The sequence below is a fragment of the Mustela nigripes genome, chromosome 6 (assembly GCF_022355385.1).
Source record: "Mustela nigripes isolate SB6536 chromosome 6, MUSNIG.SB6536, whole genome shotgun sequence".
Taxonomy (NCBI): Eukaryota; Metazoa; Chordata; class Mammalia; order Carnivora; family Mustelidae; genus Mustela; species Mustela nigripes.
In genome coordinates this window covers 84,997,114-85,017,872 of record NC_081562.1, presented here as the reverse complement: position 1 = coordinate 85,017,872, position 20,759 = coordinate 84,997,114, and the positions used below count along the sequence as shown (strand labels likewise).

At 54.9% G+C, this 20,759-nt stretch overlaps 1 protein-coding gene across 1 annotated transcript in view; it reads left to right on the top strand.

Annotated features, from left to right (window-relative positions):
* The first annotated feature begins 3,394 nt into the window (after positions 1 to 3,394).
* Positions 3,395 to 20,759, top strand: part of FAIM2 (Fas apoptotic inhibitory molecule 2) — a 33,720-nt gene continuing 16,355 nt past the window's right edge. Inside the window, exons 1-11 of the mRNA XM_059403060.1 lie at positions 3,395 to 3,706; positions 7,254 to 7,449; positions 10,127 to 10,227; positions 10,686 to 10,750; positions 11,151 to 11,204; positions 16,700 to 16,750; positions 17,091 to 17,130; positions 17,891 to 17,928; positions 18,461 to 18,548; positions 18,793 to 18,888; positions 20,575 to 20,628. Coding sequence (XP_059259043.1) covers positions 3,692 to 3,706; positions 7,254 to 7,449; positions 10,127 to 10,227; positions 10,686 to 10,750; positions 11,151 to 11,204; positions 16,700 to 16,750; positions 17,091 to 17,130; positions 17,891 to 17,928; positions 18,461 to 18,548; positions 18,793 to 18,888; positions 20,575 to 20,628 — 798 coding nt within the window. The 5' untranslated portion in view covers positions 3,395 to 3,691. The remainder of the gene's footprint in view (positions 3,707 to 7,253; positions 7,450 to 10,126; positions 10,228 to 10,685; positions 10,751 to 11,150; positions 11,205 to 16,699; positions 16,751 to 17,090; positions 17,131 to 17,890; positions 17,929 to 18,460; positions 18,549 to 18,792; positions 18,889 to 20,574; positions 20,629 to 20,759) is intronic.

Here is a 20,759-nt window from a genome sequence, read left to right as displayed (position 1 = left end):
TCCACCTCCACTTCTCATGTTAACAGAATAAAGCCCATTCCCTGGGCTAGGGATTCAGAGATGTGATCCCAGTAAGCTCCCAACTCCCCTGGAGAACCCCTCCCTATCCCTGGCTCCCCTCAGGCACCTCTTGAGGGGAGGGACTGCCCATGCCTGCTCCCACCCCAGCATGGCACAGGGCTGAGCTCTGAATGGACCTTTCCTCTTTGAAGAAAGACTGCATGTCTGAACCCTCTTTGAACCACTAAAGCTTCTACCGCAGTGTCACAGTCACACAGAGAGAGGTAGGCATGACACACGTGATGAATGAATGCCAGTGGAACTGCGCTGCCTTCTGAGGGTGGAAATTAATTATTTCATTAAACATTTTTGGGGACGCCTGGGTGGTTCAGTCGGTTAAGCCTCTGCCTTTGGCTGAGGCCATGATCCCAGGGTCTTGGAATGGAGTCCCGCATCGGGCTCCTTGCCTTGCAGGGAGACTGCTTCTCTCTCTGCCTCTGCCTGCCACTCTGTCTGCTTATGTGTGATCTCTCTCTCTCTGACAAATAAATAAATAATCTTTAAAAAAATAATAATTTGTGGAGCACCTGGATGTCTCAGTTGGTTAAGCGTCTTCCTTCGGCTCAGGTCATGATCTCAGGGTCCTGGGATCGAGCCCCGCATTGGGCTAACTGCTCTGCGGGGAGCCTGCTTCTCACTCTCCCTCTGCCTGCTGCTCCTGCTTGTACTCTTTCTCTCTCTGTCAAATAAATAAAACAATAAAATCTTTAAATAACATTTGTGGAACCCTTAAGGCTCATGCTAGCTGCTGACACTGAGTTAATCAGGTTCTGGGTACGCGTGGAGAGCTCTCTCTCTATCATGACTTAATCCCCTGTATAATTTTAGGAAGTCCCTATGATCACTATCTCTCATTTCAAAAATGGGGAAACTGAGGCTCTGAGAGCAGGACCGACTTGTCCAGAGTCATACAGCTTTCAAGTCGAGAAGCTGGGAAGGGAGACCCAGGCTGCCTGACTCGGGAGTCTGAGTTCATGACATCACACCCTACTGTCTCTAGGAGCCAGCGGAGTGTGAAACATACATTCCAAACTCCAGGCATTGGCCAAAGACCATGAAATGGGGACATATCAATGATGTCAAGATAATAGAGTCCAACATCTGAGAGCCATCACAGCACAGACAATGTCAAAATGCCTGAGGAATATAGGGATTTTGTATATTGTTGTACTTCGCTCATCCGAACATTTATAGACTCCTGGCACATCCATGCCAGCTAGTATTTCAACTCATCGGCATAGACCAACCCATCAAAGCCCCTCCTTTCATATAGCAGACATTCTAGTAGAAAGAGAGAGAGAGAAAGCAAAAATCTAAACAAAAGGTATGTGTCAGAGGTGACAATTGCCAAGGAAGGAAAAATAAAGCTGGGTCAGGGAAGAGACTGTCCAATGAGCTGGGTGGGGGTGTGTTGGAGCACTGCTACTAATACAGGAGCAGGAAGACCTCTGCAACAAGTTAATGTGTGAGCAGCGCCGAAGAGTAGGTGAGGAAGTGAGCCATGCAGTAATCTGTAGGTATTCCAGGCAGAGGATAGTAGAGCAAGTGCAAAGGCCCTGAGCTGACAGCCTGCTTAGCCCACAGGAACAGCCTAGAGGCCTGTGTGGCAGGAATGGAGTAAATGGGGCGAGGGGAGCACGTGAGATTCACAAATAAATTCAGGCCTACCTAAATTCAGTCTCTGCGTAACACCATATGTCTGGGTAATAGTCACGGTGAGGATTTATTGAGCTCATTCCGCATGCCTAGCACAGTAGTACTCAGTCCTACTGATGGGAAAACTGCTAGACAGGATCTCTTAGGATGTACCAGGGAGACAGACAAAGAAACTCCACAGTGCCATGTGCCAGGGGCTATGAGACTAGAGGAGAAAACATCTAACCTGGATCAGGGGCAAAGGGGGCTTCCTGGAGGAGGGGGTGCTTGAGCTGTCAAACAGGAGAAGAAAACCACTGCAGAACACATGTTCACATGTTTGGAGAGGGGAAGCGTAGGCCATTTAGCCCTTGGGCCACAGTGGTGTCGGGGTTGGGGTGGGGGCTTATGAGGAGGAAGGGTTTGGGAAAGGGGCTGGGGAGGACAGTGAGGGGACAGTGGGGATGATGGAGAGGGCCTCGGGGTTTCGAGGGCTGAGAGAGCCTCTAAACAGGAAGGCCTAGGCTTAAGTAAGCATGCGGGCAGTTGGTAGCTGTGGGGTGGGGCACAAAGAGTGAGCAGAGTTGGAATCAAGATTCAGTAATCAACCTGCCCACCTAGGGACCTGTTTTCTCGCCATCATTAAGTGGGTCTAGCTAGGAGGTGACAGAGAAGCAGGAGGTCAGCGGCCACCCCTGCATCAGGTTTGGTTTCCCATCCCATCCAATAAGGTTCCGATCCTTCTAGGCAGATCTCTGAGTCCTCACTCTGGGGCAGCCCAAGACACTCCCGTAGGAGATTTCTCAGTTAATAATAACTCACATACTGACAGCACTCGGTGGCCTTCAGTGTCCTTCTCCTGCCATACCTTATGTGTCTTACGGTCCATCTGGGACGGACAGAGTGCCTCCTTTCCATAGGAGATGCTGCAGCTCAGAAACATTAAGGCCTTGCCAGAGTCACAAGGCCAGTGGGTGATTAAATTGGGAATCCAGCCCAGCTCTGGAGCTTGCGAACTCCACAGTGACGCTGCAGCAGCTTTAGAAAACAGAGCCTGGTGATGGCTGATTCCCAGAGAAGAGAAGCCTGGGAAAGCGGATGGGCCAGGCTCCTGAGTGGGAGGAAGATGGGGGTGATGGAGGCGGAGAATGGAGGCAGAAAGGGAGCAGTTTGGGGGTAGGGATGAAGGTTGGAGAGGCTTTGAGACAGAACTAGATGTCTTTCTGGAAAGGCCTGGTCCAATGGTCTAGCAGGGTTGAAAAAAACAGCAGCTGCATCCTCCTACACCAGGCCTCAGTGACAAGGTGGGGAGAAGCCCATTGCTCCCATTTCACAGGAAGGAACATGGAGGCAAGAGAGATGCCCACATGGCTTGCCCAAAGGCCCCTAGGAACTTAGGGCCCAGGGGCCCTGTTAGAAGCCAGGGAAGGTAGACAAGCCGTGGGAGACTTTCCCACTCTGCGGTGGATGATGAAACAGAGGAGAAGGAAGGTGGAGATGGACAGAGAAATCTGGGGCTGCATCCAGAGGCGGGGAGGGGGGAGGCTGAGGCTTGGAGAGAGCCTGTCAGCCCCAGAGATGGTGGAGGGATAAGGCCCCGACACCCAGCTCCGGTTCCAGGCAGGCAGCATCAGCTGGTAGGGTGTCACGGAGCCCGAGCCTCCTCCCTCCCCGCGGACCCATCCACTTGGGCGGCTCCGCAGCGCGCGCTCCCTCGTCCCGGGACGAGGGGACCGGACGGAGGGGACGGGGGAGGGGAAGGTGCGCCGCCTCCTCCCGCTGGGCTTGTAAATCCGCAGCGGCCTCCGCAGCAACCTCCCAGCCCCCCCCCTGCCCCCCCCCCCTCCCGCGCTGGAATGGTACGTTCCGGTCCGCCTGGCCCGGCTGCAGTGGATGTTGCTAGAACCCACGCGGAGGAGGGAAGAGACGCAGGCAGGCTGCAGTGACCCAAGCGGCCGCCCCTGCCTCAGGGACCCCTTCCCGGAGACACGGCACCATGACCCAAGGAAAGGTATCGGCATCTCCCCCACCTGCACCACCCTCCATCCTCGGGCTTCCAGTTCCCTGTCATCCCGAGCGAACTCTCTGGATCACTCGAGCATCCGCCCCTGGCGCTTGTGCGAAGGTCCTCTGTGGTCCTTGTTCAAGTCAGAGGACCTAAAGGCCCATTTCAAAGAATGGGTTAGGGCTTCTTCCTGCCCAACAGGCCCACCTCCCCTGCCTTCCACCCCCCACCTCCATATCCCCCTCCCCCGTGCGCTTTGGCATCTTAGGACCCTTCACAGGTGCCTTGGTTCCCTTAAGGAATCAGCCTGGGTGTCCGCGGTGTGGTGGGGGGAGTGGTGGAAGGCACCTGGGTTAATGCCCGAGGGGTCATGCCTACCCTGCCCGATCCCCTGCTCCAATCCCAATTCTGATCCCGCTCCGCTCATCTTTCACACCCCTACAGAGACACCCCCCCCCAATCCCTGTCATGAGTCCCCCTCTGGACACAGCCCTTGTGTTTGGGCCAGAGAGGCATTTACCATGACAATCCTGCCTCAGGATGCTGATTTTTGGTTTTGTTTTTGCTAGGCATGGGACAAGATGGGACCAGATGAAACGTCTCTTTTTCCCCATTTTTAGGTTTGAAATGGAGGGGAGGGGCTGGGGCAGAGACTTGGCTGGCCTAGTACAGTTACATAACGTCAACAGCCTGTGGAATTATACAACAGCCAGGACCTGGGGCAAAGGGGGAGGGTCCTCTGGCCCTCTGTTTTGGGGGTGCTAAGGATTGGGCAGAGGAAACAGAAGAGGACCCTCCCCTACACTCCCCCTTCTTCTCACCAAGATGAGCTTCAGAGCCAATGACATCCTTCCCTGGGCTCTCAGACCCTCCTCTCTCTGTTTTTGATCTCATGAGACCTCCAAATGATGTCATTGGGTGATACCACCTCCTGCCACTGGGCAGACCTCTCTTGGGAATGCCGGGTGTGTGTGTGTGTGTGTGTGTGTGTGTGTGTGTGTGTGTGTGTGTTTAGGGGGCAGGGCCCTGGAGGCTCTGGAGCTGATCAGCAGGGTGGGGGCTGGTGAGCAGCACCTGTTCTGGACAGGGCTGAAATCAGAGGTGATAACCCATTTCCTGGATCTGGGCTCCAAGGACTTGGTTCGGTGGGCTGAACTGGATTTTCCTGGATGTGACCCTTCTGGTCTGGGTGATGAAGGGGGATGGGGAGCGGGAGGGCCCCTGGGTGAGCCAGGGCCCCAATCCCACAGGCCTGGGCTCTGCAAGGCCCTTCCCTAGGGGGGGAAATGAAGAGCTGGTGAAAATGAAGAACTTCACCCCCCAGTCCTCCCTCCTCCTCCCCTCCCCCCGCTGATTCCCCCCACCTACTCACAGGCTTTCTGGGGGTGAAAAGGACCCTCCAGTTCAGGGGTCCTTGGGGCTGTGTGCAGGCAGAGATCTTCTGGTGCTCAGTCACCTCTGGGCTGCCTTAGCCAGAAGCATCCTGCGAAGAATGAACTCTGCAGCCTTGCTCTAGGGCCCTTCAGGCTTAACACATTTTTTCTGCAGCCAGACCTGACTCCTATTCATTTTCTCTCTCTTTTTTTAAAGATCTTATTTATTTATTTATTTATTTATTTATTTGACACAGAGAGAGATCAAAAGTAAGCAGAGAGGCAGGCAGAGAGAGAGGGGAAGCAGGTTCCCCACTGAGCAGAGAGCCCGATGTGGGGCTTGATCCCAGGACCCCGAGATCATGACCTGAGCCAAAGGCAGAGGCTTTAACTCACTGAGCCACCCAGGCGCCCTCCCATTCATTTTCTGAGTTTGAATCTTTTTGGTGTTGGTTCAGTTTTCATACCGCCCCTCCCCCACAGTCTTCCCTCTGGTCGGCCTTTAGGCCCTCCCAGCTCACATCCTCTCACCAAAGCTTAAGTGGACACTCTGGGGCAGCGAGCAGAGCTGAGTGTAAATAGACAAGTTTTCAACCTGTCATGGAACATTTCCCACTGGGCCTCAGTTTCCTCATCTTTAAGATGAAGGAAGGGGCGGAACTAGGTGACTTCTCAGGTCCGTTCTAGCAGTGACACCCTGTGATTCTGTTCTGGTTTGGGAGAGAAGCTAAGATTCCAATACACAAGGCCAAAACAGGATCCTTTACCAGGAACCTCTTGCCCTTCCTCCAGTCCCCCCAACCCCTCTCTGTTTCCCTGCTCGCCCATTCCCACTTTCCTAGTGTCATCTCCAGCCTGACCGAAGGAGACCAGTCCCAATGGAGGGTGCTTGGGCTCTGCAGCCCAGTGGTCTATGTGTCGGTTTGTGACTTTGGACAAGTCATTCTTCCCCTCTAAGCCTCAGTTCCCCCATTTTAAAACCGGGCTCAGAATACAACTAGCAAAAGGTAACAGGGAGATTAAGGAAAAGAAATCTTCACTTCATAATATTCTTGAGTACCTACTCTGTGCCAGGCCCTTCCCTGGACACAGGGAGACAATGGAACCATTCCGATCCATTCTCTGCCCCAGGGATGATGACCGCCAAGGGTGGGCTCTCCTAAGAATGTCTCCTTCCAAAGTTTTTATTCCAGCTTCGGTGTTTGCCCCAGACCAACCCTGGCTTTCCTGAAGCCCAGTTGAACCATCTATAGAAAAAGGGAGAGCCTTTCCCCCCACCCCAGCATTATTGGGGTGGGGGGAAATAAAAATTGACAAATTGACAAATAAAAATTCTACATATTTAAGGTACACAACTAGATATTTTGATATACATATGTACTGTGAAATGATCACCACAATCAAGCTAGTTCACCTGTCACTTCACATAGTTACCTTTCTTTGTGTGTGAGGAGAACTCTTAAGATCCAGCCTCTCAGCAAATTTCAAATCTACAGTTCAGTATTGTTAACTATAATCACCGTACTGTACATTAGATCTCCAGAACATATTCATCCTGCACAATGGAAACTTTGCGCCCTTTGACCGACATCTTCCCATTCCCCCTGCCCCCCCAACCCCCCCCCCCTGGCAACCACCATTCTCCTCTGTGCTTCTTTGAGTCTGGCTACTTTTGATTCCCAATATAACCGATATCACGCAGTTTTTGTCCTTCTATGTCTGACTTATTTCACTTAGTGTAACCATCCTCCAGAGTCACCTATGTGGTTGCAAATGAAGGATTTCTTTCTTTCTTTTCTTTTTTTAAAAGAAGATTTTATTTATTTATTTGACAGACAGAGATCACAAGTAGGCAGAGAAGCAGACGTGGGGGTGGGGAGCAGGCTCCCCACCGAGCAGAAAGCCCCATGTGGGGCTCGATTCCAGGACCCTGGGATCATGACCCAAGCTGAAGGCAGAGGCCCAACCCACTGAGCCACCCAGGCGGCCGATTTCTTTCTTTTCTTAAGGCTGAATAACATTTCCTATCCCGCATAAAATAGGGAGATTCTCATCTGTGCCCCCAACCTTCCTAGTGCAGGTGAGAAAGTACCAGAAATTAGGGTTTGTGAGAAGGACTTGGAAGACTCCCTTTCCTTGGTGACTGTCTGTGACTGTCTCTCCTTGCCTCTACTCCACAGATCTCCGTGGCTAACAAAGCCCCCGGGACAGAGGGGCAGCAGCAGGCCAGTGGGGAGAAGAAGGAAACTCCAGCAGTGCCCTCGGCCCCGCCCTCCTATGAGGAGGCCACCTCTGGGGAGGGGCTGAAGGCAGGGGCCTTCCCCCCGGCCCCATCAGCCGTGCCTCTCCATCCCAGCTGGGCCTATGTGGACCCTAGTAAGTCTCTCAGCTCCTGGAGGCAGGAGCATTAAGGGGAGTGTTGGGACCAGATGAGAAACCTGGGTAGGAGGAAGTTGCCTGTAAATAGATGCATTGTGTGGTTGTTATATGAGGCTCTGTTGTCAGAGGCTTGGGATTTGGAGGGCTCTTCCAAAGGTAGGTCAAGGAGGACTCCATGGAAAGGGAGAGACACAGTGTCTGCAGTCACAGTACTCTTGGATGGGAAGAAGGGATTTTTTTTCGAGTCACCAAGCTAGGGCAAATAAAGGGATCGGAGTGGAGGGGGAGGGAAGAATCAGGGGCTGTTCTAGAAAGCATCTCCTCAAAGAACAGGGTGTATAAAGAGGGCAGGGAGAGTGCCGTGGCTGGCTCCCTGTGAGTGTAGGTGTGGTGTGTTTCCATGTGGGCTAACCTGAAACCTTAGTGGGGACATGTTCCCATGAAGACCCCAGGACTGTTGTGGGCCAGGGATCTGAGGTTCACTTTACCCTCACTTTCCTTGTCTCTCGTCCCTTTTCCAAGTCCTTGCTGGGGATAGGAGGACACGATGTGAGGGAGGTGTGTGGATGTCAGCCTCTGTGCCTCTCATGGCCAGGCATAATTCGTAGGCAGGCTGACCCAGGCCAATTCCAGCTCTCTGCAGACCAAGAATCACAGCCAGTGGGAGCCCCTCTGTCAAGATGAGCAGACTGTGGGAGCTTTGCCTCAGGGCTGGGAACATACAGTTCCCCACAAGCTATAAGAAAGGACCCCCTTCAAGCTTTCCTCAGCTCCTATGGCCTCCCTCAGCAGCTCCTCAAACTACCCTTCACCCCCATCTTATCAACTCCCACCCTCTCCAGCAGATTCTAGAAGGAACCTCAAGAATAACACCTCAGACAGAGCCTCTACTCACCAGCAGTGGCCACCATGGTCCACACCCCTTACCACAAATCCCTCGGCTCAGAGCTAAGCAGCCCTACACCTGCTGTGACCTGTTGGAAGGCCAATGAAAGTCTGGTGTTTGTGGGAACCTTCTCACTGCCCCAGATACCCACAGGACTGCTTTCTTTCTCCTCTTCTCCCACTCTGTGTCCTGACCATTCAGGCTTTGGCAGGGGCTGTAGACAGAATGTGAAAGAGAAGTGCAACATTAAAGGGTGAGGGCCTCCAGGCCCCAGGTTTGTAGTGGGTTTCCCCTCTCTCCCCCTTCCTCAGTTTCCATTTCCGGGTTGCAGAGATTAGCTGCCTTAAGTAATGTTTTCCAGGGAACTGCTGGGGCAGGAAGGGACCTCATTTTAGTCCACATGTGACAAACATTTAAGTGTGTGCCAAGCACTGTGTCCAGCCCCCATTAAATTTCCAGGGATGCATCTCTTTGCAAGACTTGCCCTTGCAGACCTGACTCCATAGACAAGTATGCAGTGACAGAGGCCTGGGCAGCTGACCTAACCCACCCGGCAGTCAGAGAAGGCTGCCTTGACAAAGGGATATCCGCACTGAGTCCTGAAGGATTACATGAGTTAGCCTGGTGAAGAGACAGGGAAATGAGTGTTCAGGCTGGGAGGTGATGATTTGCAGAGGTCCAGAGGCAAGAAAGCACATGGCTGGAAAAATAGAGTCAGCTGGAGAAACGTGTAGGAGGGAGGAATGTGCACCAGGGCTGAGGGCTCAGGGGAGGCTGTGGAGGCTTTGTTAAGGATCTTGAACTTGAGTAAAAGGCAGTGGGGAGCCATCAAAGAGCTTGATGCAGGCTCGGCTTTGAAAGACCAAAACTGATGTTTTTGCTCTGGAGAGTGAGATCATGGAGAAATGGCAGGAAGAGAATGGGAACTGAAATGACACAGAGGACGAATACAGAGCCTAGTCTTAGGAGTGGCCCAGCTGAGGGGTGGAAAGGAGAGGGCAGCAGAGTCCCTACCAGGCACAGAGCCATAGGCTTTCACTTTCATCTAGTTTGGTCCCCACGAGGTGAGTATCACTGACCCTAGCAGAGAGAAGACTCAGAGATGGCTGGTGACTTGCTCAAGGTCACACAGCTAGTCAGCCTTAGAGGAAGGATCTGCATGTTGGTCTTTCTGACTGTGGATCCCATGCTCTTCCCCAGGCCTGATACCTAGGCTCTGGGTTCTGGGAGCAGCCCCCAAACTTCATTTCCATCCATACCCTCCTTGCCCTGGCTTTCCTTCCCTCTCTGGTCTTCCCCCTGCCTTGCTTCCAGGCTGGGGTACCAGCAGGTCCTTCCTCCCCAGCTAGTCCCCAGTTCTTACCCCAAGGACCTTAGAGCAAGCTGGGTAGGACCTTTGACCCTGGGATGTGCTAGGTGACTCCCTCTCTGGTTCTCAGCCTCAAGGGGAGAACAGCCAGCAGGTTCAGGGAAAACAAATGGGGGACGTAAAGGGTGGTTATTTGTTTGCCCGGGCTTGGCCCCAGAGAGCTCCAACCAGCGTGTAGGAAGTGGAGAGGAGATGACAGTTTATTCTCGGGACTCAGACAGGAGAAGCAGGTGGGGAGAGTGATCTGGGGATGGGATGGGTTTGGGTGAGATGTTTGAGAACGGGGCTAGAGAGAAAGGCATGCCCAGTCCTGAGAGCCACTTTGACAAAAGTCAACTCTGGACAGGTGGCCACTAGGAGCAGCATTTAAATGATTTAAATGTCTGGGAGCCCTCATGGCCCTCCCCATGTCCATCCAGGCAGCTCTAGTTATGAGAACGGTTTCCCCGCTGGAGACCATGAGCTCTTCACCACCTTCAGCTGGGATGACCAGAAAGTTCGACGAGTCTTCATCAGAAAGGTAACCACCTCTCCCAACTCTCAAGGACTTGGGGTTAGGTGGGGAGAGTCCCTTGGGAAGGCCCTGGTCCATCCTTCTGTCTGAAGATTCGTACAGAGGCTCCCCCTCTCCCCCTCTCCAATGACCCCAGCTGGCAGTACCTACTGGGAAGCATGTCCCTAGGTTTCAGCCTACTTCCTCCTGCTGTGCCTAACCCAGTGTCTCATCCTCTTTCTAAATACTTGGGACCTCTCGTCCTGTAGGGGTGGGCTCTGGAGCATCTTTGCTCTTTTTATACCTTGTCCTTAGTCCATTCTAGTGACCCCCAAGAAGGAGAGTGGAGGGTATGGGATGCAGGTCTAGAGAGGAGACTGAGTCACTGGGAAGCTGGGGTCCCCCTGAGCCTCAGTGGGGGGCCAAGTCTCCGTGGCCACAAATGGGGCTCTCCAAAGCTGAACAGAACTCCCTCCTACCCCTAGGTCTATACAATCTTGCTGATCCAGCTGCTGGTGACCTTGGGTGTCGTGGCTCTTTTTACCTTCTGGTGAGTTGGTGGCATGGACCTGGCACTTTCCAGGGACAGCCGTGGTGAGGCTAGATGGCTCTGGGAATGTTTGGCTAAGTGATTTGGCTAAGCAGATGGCCTCATGCTGGGAAGGAACTTCAGTGAGTGCCCACAAGGAGTCCTCGACTCAGGGGCAGTGGGTGGAGAGGACCTGGTGGTTTCTGGGCCATCAGGTGTCCACAAGGCAGTCATCCTCACAGATCTTCCAGCCCCACAACCTGGTACCTCCCCACCCCAGCCCAGGACTGTGGTGGGGCTCCCTGTGCCCCACAGGGGTACCTTCCTCCTTTCTCCTCACCAGTCCTGGGAGCCCTGGAGGGTGGATGCAGAGATGGAGCTAGAGGGCACTTTCTGATTCTCCCCTCTCCTTTCTTTGCAGTGACCCTGTTAAGGACTATGTCCAGGCCAACCCAGGATGGTACTGGGCATCCTAGTGAGTATACCCTAGGCCTCCAGGCCCCTTCTCAGAGAACCCTCAGTGGCACAAGGTGGGAAATCTCCCCTGACAGAAGCCAGGCCCATGGCTCCTCCCCACCCTAAAGGGAGACTGTCCTCACAAGAGCATGGCCAGAAGGGCCCTTCTGGTGTTTAGATCTGAGGTGGAGGGAAGAAGCAGACTGAGGTTCTGGTGCTTGCACAAAGAAGGGAGGGTGGGGCTGGGGCCCCAGCTGGAGAGACCCAGACCTTGGCCTTGAGGGGAAGGGGGCCTGGAACACCTTGGCCCACACTAATGATGATGTTGCTACTCTAATTAATGTTGTTATTAATGCCTATGAATTGTTCATCGTAATAGGTACCACTTACGGAGTGCCTAATAAGGGTTGGGCGTTGTTCTGTGTGCTGGATGTACAGTATTGCGTTCGATCCTCGAGTCAATTGGGAAGGGTTACTTCAGAAAACTAAAGGTTCAGAGAGGTTGAGTAATTTGCCCAAGGTCACACAGCTAGTCAGTGGTGGATTGGGGATTCAAATCCAGGGTTCAGGTTGAGGCCTGTGCTCTTCATCACTCTGCTTGGCAGGTTCCCTTCCTCTCGAGCCACTCAGCTCCTGCTTGTCCTCTGGAGCGTGGCAGGTAACTTAAGAGAAGAAGTTTGATGGGGTAGCTGATTCCTGACCCTCTTATCTGGGCAATTAGGGATCATTCTGGATAATTCTAGGCCAGAACTACCCTGGGCTCAAAGCAGAACTGCTCTCACCTAAGTCTTGTTCAGCCTATGGTCCATTTGGTAAATAAGGTACGAGACTGGCAGAGGACTGGAAGGTGCCATGTAAGGGAATCTGAGACACCTCAGAGAGCCATGAAGGTTTATTGGGCGGAAGTTCTGGATGTCTGGTGAGGAGCTTGCACCCTCCAGCTGTGCTAGGCCTGCTTTTGGGCGGAGATATGGTGGAGAGGTTGGCTTGGCCTCCTGGACCACCCCAAGTCCAGAACAGTCTCAGAGTAGGCTTTGAATTAACACAAGCCAGCCATAAACTGACAAGAAGGAGAGTCGTCCTGGCCTCTACAGCTCTTTAGAGGAGCAGAGGAGTGGAGAGGTAGCTCAGTCAAGTTGGGAGTCCCAGGGGAGGAGACATTCACACCTGGAACCTTACTTAAGGCGTAGGGCAGAGGGCCTGTCTGCAGACCAGACGGAAAGGTATACAACTAGGGGAATGGGGAGGCACTGTGTGGTAAGCTAATGAGACCCCAGGGACTGCCCCCGGGCCAGCCCACATGGCAGGTTGGCATGGTTCCCAGCACGTCAGCACCGCCTGGCAGACTCAGGTGCCCTGAGGACTCAGGAATGGAGTCCCCAGGCCCTTCAGCAGGCCTACTGTGGGAAGGTCGGCAGGACTCCACGTCCTGAGCCGACGGTGGCAGGGACACAGCCCAGGAATGAGCAGACTCGGAAGTGGGGGCAGAGCCCACCCCACTGAGGGCAGGCATGAGAATCTGGCCTATGGATGGCGAGATTGAATGGTCCTTCACCTCCACATCTCTGGACAGAAAGCGGAGATATTCCCCCCAGCTCGGGGGAGGAAGGGGTGGGTGGAGAGACGTTGGGAGTGGGCATGGACCCTGCGCTTTTTATGGGGTGTCACAAAGCCTTGGAAGTACTTGCAAATTCTACCACCAGGATGCTGCCCTCTTCTCCAGAAAGCCAGCCTGTGGCTCTGCCCCACCCCAGCCCCTTCCCTCTTCTCAGCTCTCTCCCCTTTGCCCCCCTGAACCTGCTTCTGGGTCTGAGACCTTATGGGTCTCACCTCCTACCACATACCAAGCCCCTAATAGCAATAAGAATAAGACCACTCTTCCCATGGTGAGGCACCGTGTCAGTGCTTTCCAGGTATTATCATTTGATCCGGAAAACAAGCCTACCAGGCAGATACTGGGATTATCCCCATTCTACAGATGAAGACTTGAGGCTCGTGGAGAAGTTCTTGCTTCCTAAGCCTTGTAGTGTTGCGCACTTCCCCTAAGTGCTGGCTGCCTCCCTGCTGCCCCGGGATTGGCCCTAGAGCGGGACACACCGAGGGAGGACACTGGGTTTGGACGCTTTCCTCCACCTGAGCCTCACTCCCTTGTTCTGACACTCTGTAAACAGACCTTGGCTCCAGCCCAGGCCCTGGGGCCCCAGCACTGACAAGCAAGTTTCTTTCTTTTACTTCTGTGACTCATTCTTTGCCCCCTGGGATGGCGGCCTAGTCGAGGCCCCAGTCATCTCCCTTAGCAGGGCTCCTGCCGTATTGTCTGATTATTGTCTGATTGCTCCCTCAGGGCCCTATGGTGGGAAGGAGTTGGGGCTGTGGGTATGGGGGGTGGGGGTTGACAGGCAGAGGAGGAAACGGTAAGACCAGAGCCAGGAGAGGTGGGTCAGAGCCTCTCTGGGAGATTGTCAATCTAATAGATTGTCAGTCTAAAAGTAATAACAACTCCCACTCTCAAGTCCTTACCCTGTGCCAGGCCCTGTGCTAAATGTTGGGGTGCGTACTCTCTGTCCTGCTACAGCTCCGTGAATCAGTACCAGTATTGCTGTTTCACTAAGGAGGAGACGAGGGGGTTCTGCAATTAAGCAACTTGTTCAAGGTCACACAAAGTGGTAGAGCTAGGCTAAGAAAATGGGTGTTGGGCTCCAAACGGGCGCCGTAACCCCTGGGGGGATGATGTCCCTCCGCCCTTCCTCTGATACCTGGTCTTGAGGGCTGAGGAGCTGTGGGCCAGGAAGAGAAAGAGACTGGGTGGGCTCTTGCCCTTCGGATACTCCCAGTCTGGAAGGAAGGCAGGACTCACACCCAGGACGCACATAGACAAGGGTGTTGTTATTATTATTATTATTATCATCATCATCATCAATATTGCCAACGTGACTGACCAGTGACTCAAGTTGAGACCAGAAGAGAGTAGATCCTGGAGTGTTTCTCAACTGGGGCCGGATAATTCTGCTGTCCCTCACTGGTCCTTGGCGCTAAGAACTCCTCAGTCACTGGGGCAACTGTCCCCCATCACTTGAGAGCAGCTGAAGTAAAGGAGAAGATGATGATGGAAAGGTCCTATTTGCTAAATCCAATAGGCTTTTCTCCGCTCCTACATCCCCTATGCTTTTGGATTTCATCCAGATGTATTTAAAGGTCACCTAACCATTGCCAGGCCCCAGGTTAATCTGAGGAATGCAAAATGAGTAGGTCACACCAGATGCTACATCTGGGCAGGGGTTCAGGTGAACAGGCCCGTAGGGTGTGGGGCGTGGGCTGCAGTTAAGGAATGTCTATGGTGCACGGAGGGAACCCCTCTGACCCAAGCCTCGGGCATCCCTGCCGGCTGGTCCTTCCCAGCAGGAGCAGAGGGTGGTGGGCATTTTAAGAGGGTACAGAGGGCAGGGAGGAGGTTGGCAGGGCAGATCAAGCAGGGCTTTGCCAGGTCTTTGGGAATTCTAAACAAGGGAGTCCCAGGGTCGGGTCTATCTGGGGCTTAAAGGGTGAAAGGGAGGGCTGGAGACAACAGGACCAGACAGAGAGAGGCGGTCCCACCTGAAAGGGTGATATTGGGCAGGGAGAGAAGGTGACAGATCTGAACGCAGCCTGGGTAGGAGGATTGGCAGGTCCCCGTGATTAATCAGGCGAGGCCATCAGAGAGTCAAGGATGCAGAGTTCTCTGGTTGGGCGATGTGGATGTGCGTAGTGTCCTCTGCAAGATGAGACTCAGGAGCAGGGGCAGGGAGGAGGACAAGTTCACTCCTGACCTGCTGGGTTTGGCACATTTCTGAATGGCCGTGTCTGCCGAGTTGCCAGTTGCCTGTTCAGGTCTGGGGTTGAGAAGGAACATCTAGATGAGAAACAAAGGTGTGGGAGCCGTGAGCCTTTGCCTGTTAGAGGGAGTCCTTTGGGGGAGTGAGCCCCCAGGGAGAGCATGAGGGGACATTGCCCGGGTGGGACTGGGACGCTATATCAAAGGAACGGGGACTATTTAGATTCTCTGAAGGCGACTGGGAAGGAGTGGCCTGGAGCATAGGAGGGGCCCCAGGAGTGTGTCATTTTGGAACCAGGGGAACAATGGGAGTGATCAGATGTTGAAAAGTCAGGTTAAGACAGGGACTAACAAGTGTCAGCTGGGACTCAACAAGGTCACAGGGCTGTGGCAAAGCCGGCTCTCATTAAGTGGGGCTGGGTTTGGGTTTGTGGGGTTGGGGAGTAATGCAGGGATGGAGATGGATACTATGAAATGGGGACAGCTGTTTCAAGAAGCTTCTCCAGGAGGCTGGATGAAGTAGCCGTAGCTGGAACTGGGGAAGATGTTGGCCGAAGATGGGAAAGAACTGAGGAGGGCTGTGTGGGAGGAGAGGCACCAGCAGAAAGGCTGAGGTATTAGAGAGAGAGATGGTGGGACCCCTGAGTGGGTGGGGCCTGGAGCCCAGGCTGGGGCGATGGGCCGGGGATGGAAGGACAGGAAAAAGGGCACACAAATGCACGGTACAGTGTTTGCAGATGGCAGGCGGGGAACCAAGGGAACCCCACGTCATCTTGAATCTTTCTGGGATGCGTCAGGCCAGATATGCAGGAATGAGGCAGCCTGGGATGTCTGTGGGTGGGGGAAAGATGGTTGGAATTGCTGCTGGTGGGATAGGTGATGAACCCAGGAGGAAGAGGGCCCTGTTGAGGGCCCACTGGGGGCTGGAGACCATGCACTGATGCTGGCACCAATCTAGGTAGGCATGGACACACGCCTGGAGTCCTCAGCCCCTCGTCTTCCACCTCCTAGACTGGTCCTCACCTCCACTGCTGTCTAGAAAATTCTCAGTCCTCAGCCCTTCCTGTTACTGGATGGCACCTGACCTCCCAGCCGGTCATCCACTGGACATGGCCTCCTGATCCGGAAATTCACGTCACTAGTATTTCCTGCCTGGGCCAGGTGCTGGCGGGACAGATGAGGGCCCGTCCCTTGATTCACTTGCAGTCTAGTTGGGGAGACCAACAAGAAAGCAACAAGGTGATGACAAGTAGTGAGCAGGGCGGGAGGGGACTGACCGAGGCAGTGTAGGGCAGTGGTTACAAGCTAAGACTCTGGGGCAAGAAGGTTCGAGGATTACATCAATTATTAGTCCTAAAGCACTTCACACTCTGCCGGGCACACAGAAAACTCCATATGCAAACTTACTATGGAGTATTGAGTGTCTGGGGAGGCCACTTTGGACCGGGTATGAGCTGCCCCATGGCACCCCTGACCCAGAATTTCCTGAAGCTCGTCCAATGCCCATTCCTGTCTTTTGGGATTGGATGGCCCACCTGCCTGTTGCCAGGTTCTAGGACGACTGTAGTCTTCAACCCCCTTCCCCTCGCCCAATCTTACTGCCTGACACCTGAGGGCAGGGGTGGTGGAGAGGAGAATGAGCAGGGCATTGGCTGGAGGGACCTTGGGGCATGGGCTGACTGGCCCCTCCCTCTCTCTCACAGCGCTGTATTCTTTGCGACCTATCTGACCCTGGCCTGCTGTTCTGGACCTAGGTATGTGATGGCTCGAGGAGCAACTTGTGGGAGCACGAACAGGGTCTTGAAAGTTCAGGCCCTTGTCCTGCCCGCCCCCAGGGTACAGTGCATGTCTGAGAGGGCTCTATCCTCTGCCTCTGTCAAGCCTGCCCCTCTCTCCTTCACTTGGGGCCTCTGAGGTAGCAACAGGAACGCGTGGATCCACTGATGGGGGTGCCTGGGGATGTGGCTGAAGGAAGGGACTCTGAGGAGTGGGGATGGGGGCGAGACCGAGAACCCCTCCCCGTGGCAGTGACCCTGGCCTGTGCCTATTGGTGCCCCCCACCTTCTCCTCTGACCTTGGTGTCTTGCCTTGCAGGAGGCATTTCCCCTGGAACCTGATTCTCTTGACCATCTTTGTAAGTGATGTAGGGGTGACTGGGGACAGAGGCTGAGTGGAGATGGTGGGGGGAGGGAAAGAGGATGGGCTTCGAGGGCCAGGAAATCTGGGCTGGGGATGTCCAATGTGAGGTCACTGGTGGAAGCAAGAGCATCCTCATCCCACTTCTGCCACAAAGACATCCCACCTCTCTTTCCAGATGGGCTTAGTCTCCCCCAACTCTATCCACTGTCTCTCTTCTTTGTGATGTTGTTGTTTTTTTTTTTTAAGATTTTATTTATTTATTTGACAGAGAGATCACAAGTAGATGGAGAGGCAGGTAGAGAGAGAGAGAGAGAGAGAGAGAGAGAGAAGAGGCTCCCCGCTGAGCAGAGAGCCTGATGCGGGACTCGATCCCAGGACCCCAAGATCATGACCTGAGCCGAAGGCAGAGGCTTAACCCACTGAGCAACCCAGGCGCCCTGTGATGTTGTTTTTTAAGAGGTTTGAATGAGGCATCCTAGGAGCTACCGATAATGAACAGTAGATCATAGAAAGGTGGGGAGGAGGTGGAAACAGGGCTGCCAGAGAACGAAGGGGACAGCTAGTGCTGGCCTGTCAGGACACTCCTCAACCAGGCCTGAGCTGTGGAAGTGAGTGTGGGCGGGGGGGTGGGGGGCGAGGCAGACACAGAGCTGAAGGAAGCACACCAGGGGTGGAGACCCAGGCTGGGCCTTGGAGGTGTCTGGTCCCCGAAGGCTGAGTTCTGGAGCATTCCCTCATCCTGCTTTTCCTTCCAGACCCTGTCCATGGCCTACCTCACTGGGATGTTGTCCAGGTAAAGGGAACAGGTGGAGGGGGATGGGCCACACTCTGAGGGGATTTGCTCCTGAACACATCCCTTCAGACAGCAGTCAGATGGGGAGGGGGTTCAGGCAGGCAGGAAACATTGGCCTGGAGCCCTCTTCTCACACATTCCACTCAACAGTGACAGTGGGACCTGGCCAGGTCAGCGAGGCAGAGGTGGGGAATGGAGAGGAGCAAGGTAACCTCTTGCGCTGCAGCTTAGAAGACCCCAGACTGGCTGATCACCCCATTCCCTGTGAGCCACCTCCTGGCGGCAGCACCAAGCCCTCCCCACCCTCCTCCACTCCCACATTCTCAAGATCCTTCTGACAGAAGTTTGAGTCTAAGCAGGCTCTCAGGGAAGAGGCTGGGAAAGCAGGGAGAGGGAGGACACTGGGAAGGGGGCAGGGTGAGGACCTGAGGTCAAGGGATCAGGGACTGAAGGAAGATGGTGGGCCTGGGAGGAGGGCCGGGGAGACCAGAAGGCCCGCCCAAAGCTGAGCTCCTGGCCTTGCATCCTGCAGCTACTACAACACCACATCTGTGCTGCTGTGCCTGGGCATCACGGCTCTCGTCTGCCTCTCTGTCACCGTCTTCAGCTTCCAGACTAAGGTCAGCTTCAGGCTCGCGGGCAGGGCAAGGCCTCTGGGATGGGGGTGGAGGGGAGCTCCAAGTTTGGGTCCCTGGCTAGGGAGAGGTGAAAGGTGGGGTCTGGGGACGCCTCCTGGAAGAGGAATGCAGGCTTCTGCCATGTAGGCCTCCGCCTTCTGGCCAGCACGCTGCCCAGCGGGGGCCCCCAGAAATGCGCAGCCCTCCGGGGCAGGCCCCACAGCTGACGCCTGTCCTGTCCCCGTAGTTCGACTTCACCTCCTGCCAAGGCGTGATCTTCGTGCTGCTCATGACGCTCTTCTTCAGTGGACTCATCCTGGCCGTCCTCCTGCCCTTCCAATATGTGAGTCCTGCCTCCCAGCCAGGCCCGGGGAGGGAGGGAGAGCCCCCCTCGCCCAAGGCTGCTGTTTCCTTCCCCACCCTCCAGGGAAGGCCCCGAGCCAAAGGCCTCCAACTTGCCGTCCTGTCCAGCCCTCCTGGCACCTGTCCTGGGCTGGTTGGCAGGATAAGCAAACAAACAAGGAGGCTTTTCTTGGCAGGCCTGGGCACCTGCTTGCACCATGAGCCACATCCGGCTTCACCTTTCTCATTCTCCCCTCTGGGGGGAAGGGGAGGCCGGATGTGTGGGGAGCATAGCACATTTAAACCCTAGACAGAGAAGGGAGCACAGGAGATCCAGAGGACCACGTGGCCCAGAAGGACCCTGGGGAAGGGCCCTGGAGCTCTCAAGGGATCAGCCAAGTACAGAGCGACAGAATCTGGCTGGCCAGGCAGGCAGGAGGTGGGGCAGTGGGGCACTGAGCCTACCTCCTACCCCATTAGAGTGTCATCTCAGCTGTCCAGTTGGGCCTGGGAAATCCAACTAGCCCTGAACAGGTTCCAGTGACTGAGGCAGTCAGGCTGCTGCCGATGGAGAAGGGGGCAGACTGAGGGCATCACAGGAGGGACTGGGGTTTAATCCTGGGAACCCAAGGGATGAGGCTATTAGACTTCTACTAAGAGCTCAGTGCTTCTACCCCCACCCCAGCCCCCACCCAAGGCTCTTCTTAGCCACCTTTGGTGCAAAATTCCACTCACCCCCCGTTGCCCCTTTTCTGCCAGGCTAGGGCCAGCAACCCTCGCTCTCCCCTTCCCCACCCCACCCTGCCCAGCCCCAGCCCCCAGGGTATTGGCTTCAAGTCCAGGACATCAGGATTGGTTCTAGCGTTTCCTTGGCACTTTCCAGGATCCTGTTGACGAAGGGAGGAGCCGGAGCTGGTCTGGGGGCCCTCTGTGTATCTAGGATGGGGGTGCGACTACAGGAAGGGGCCTCAGAGCTTCAAAGAACCCTTTATTGACTCAGGGGAGGCTAATGGGAGGCTTGTGTTTCCAAGAATATTCTGGGGGAAGGCCCTATGGAGGGGGGCACAACTGAAACTTGCAGGGTTTCCATACCCATCTGGACGCCCCAGAGACCTAGGGGGAGCCAAGGTTGGGCAGGGGTGCTGTTCCTGTCTCTGCAAACAGTCCCATCATGCACAGCTGCCAGGGGCTCCAGAGGACCCTCCCCACCCTCCCACACCTCTCTGAGTCCTTCACCCCTTCAGACAAAGCTAAGGAGTGCTCCTACAGAGGAACAGACAGACCCCGCACAGGACAGGGATGAGTTCACCCTGGGGGAAGTCAGCAGCTTGAGGCCAGGCTCAGGCAGGGAGGATGACAGGGGTCCTCCAGGGTGAGTCTCCCTCATCCAGCCTGAATCTGGGGCTGTGCGTGCAGGGAACAAGTACCATCACCTGGGAACGGCCCTGCCAGTCCCTCCATGATCACCGCTATCCTGGGGTTCCCCAGACCCACCTGGAGCCCACAGAGAATCACGGACCCCTCGGTGTTCTGGGGCTTCTTAGGGACAGCTGAGGGTCAGGAGGTCCTGTGAGAGATGGAATCCACCAGCGAGGTCTGTGCTGTGTCCTTTGGTCTCTGGACAAAGCCCTCCTCCCTGCACCCGTCATCCCCATCCCCCTAAACCCATTTTGTGTCTGCTCCCCAGGTGCCCTGGCTTCACGCAGTGTATGCTGTGCTGGGAGCAGGCGTGTTTACGTTGGTGAGTGTGGCTCCCTGGGGGGGGGCCCCGCCTTCTCAGCCTCTGATCACCTCCCCAGGTCCTTCCACTGTCCCTGTCTTCCTCACAGTCCTCCTCCCTGACACCATAGGAAGCTCCTGTGGGCGGGTCAG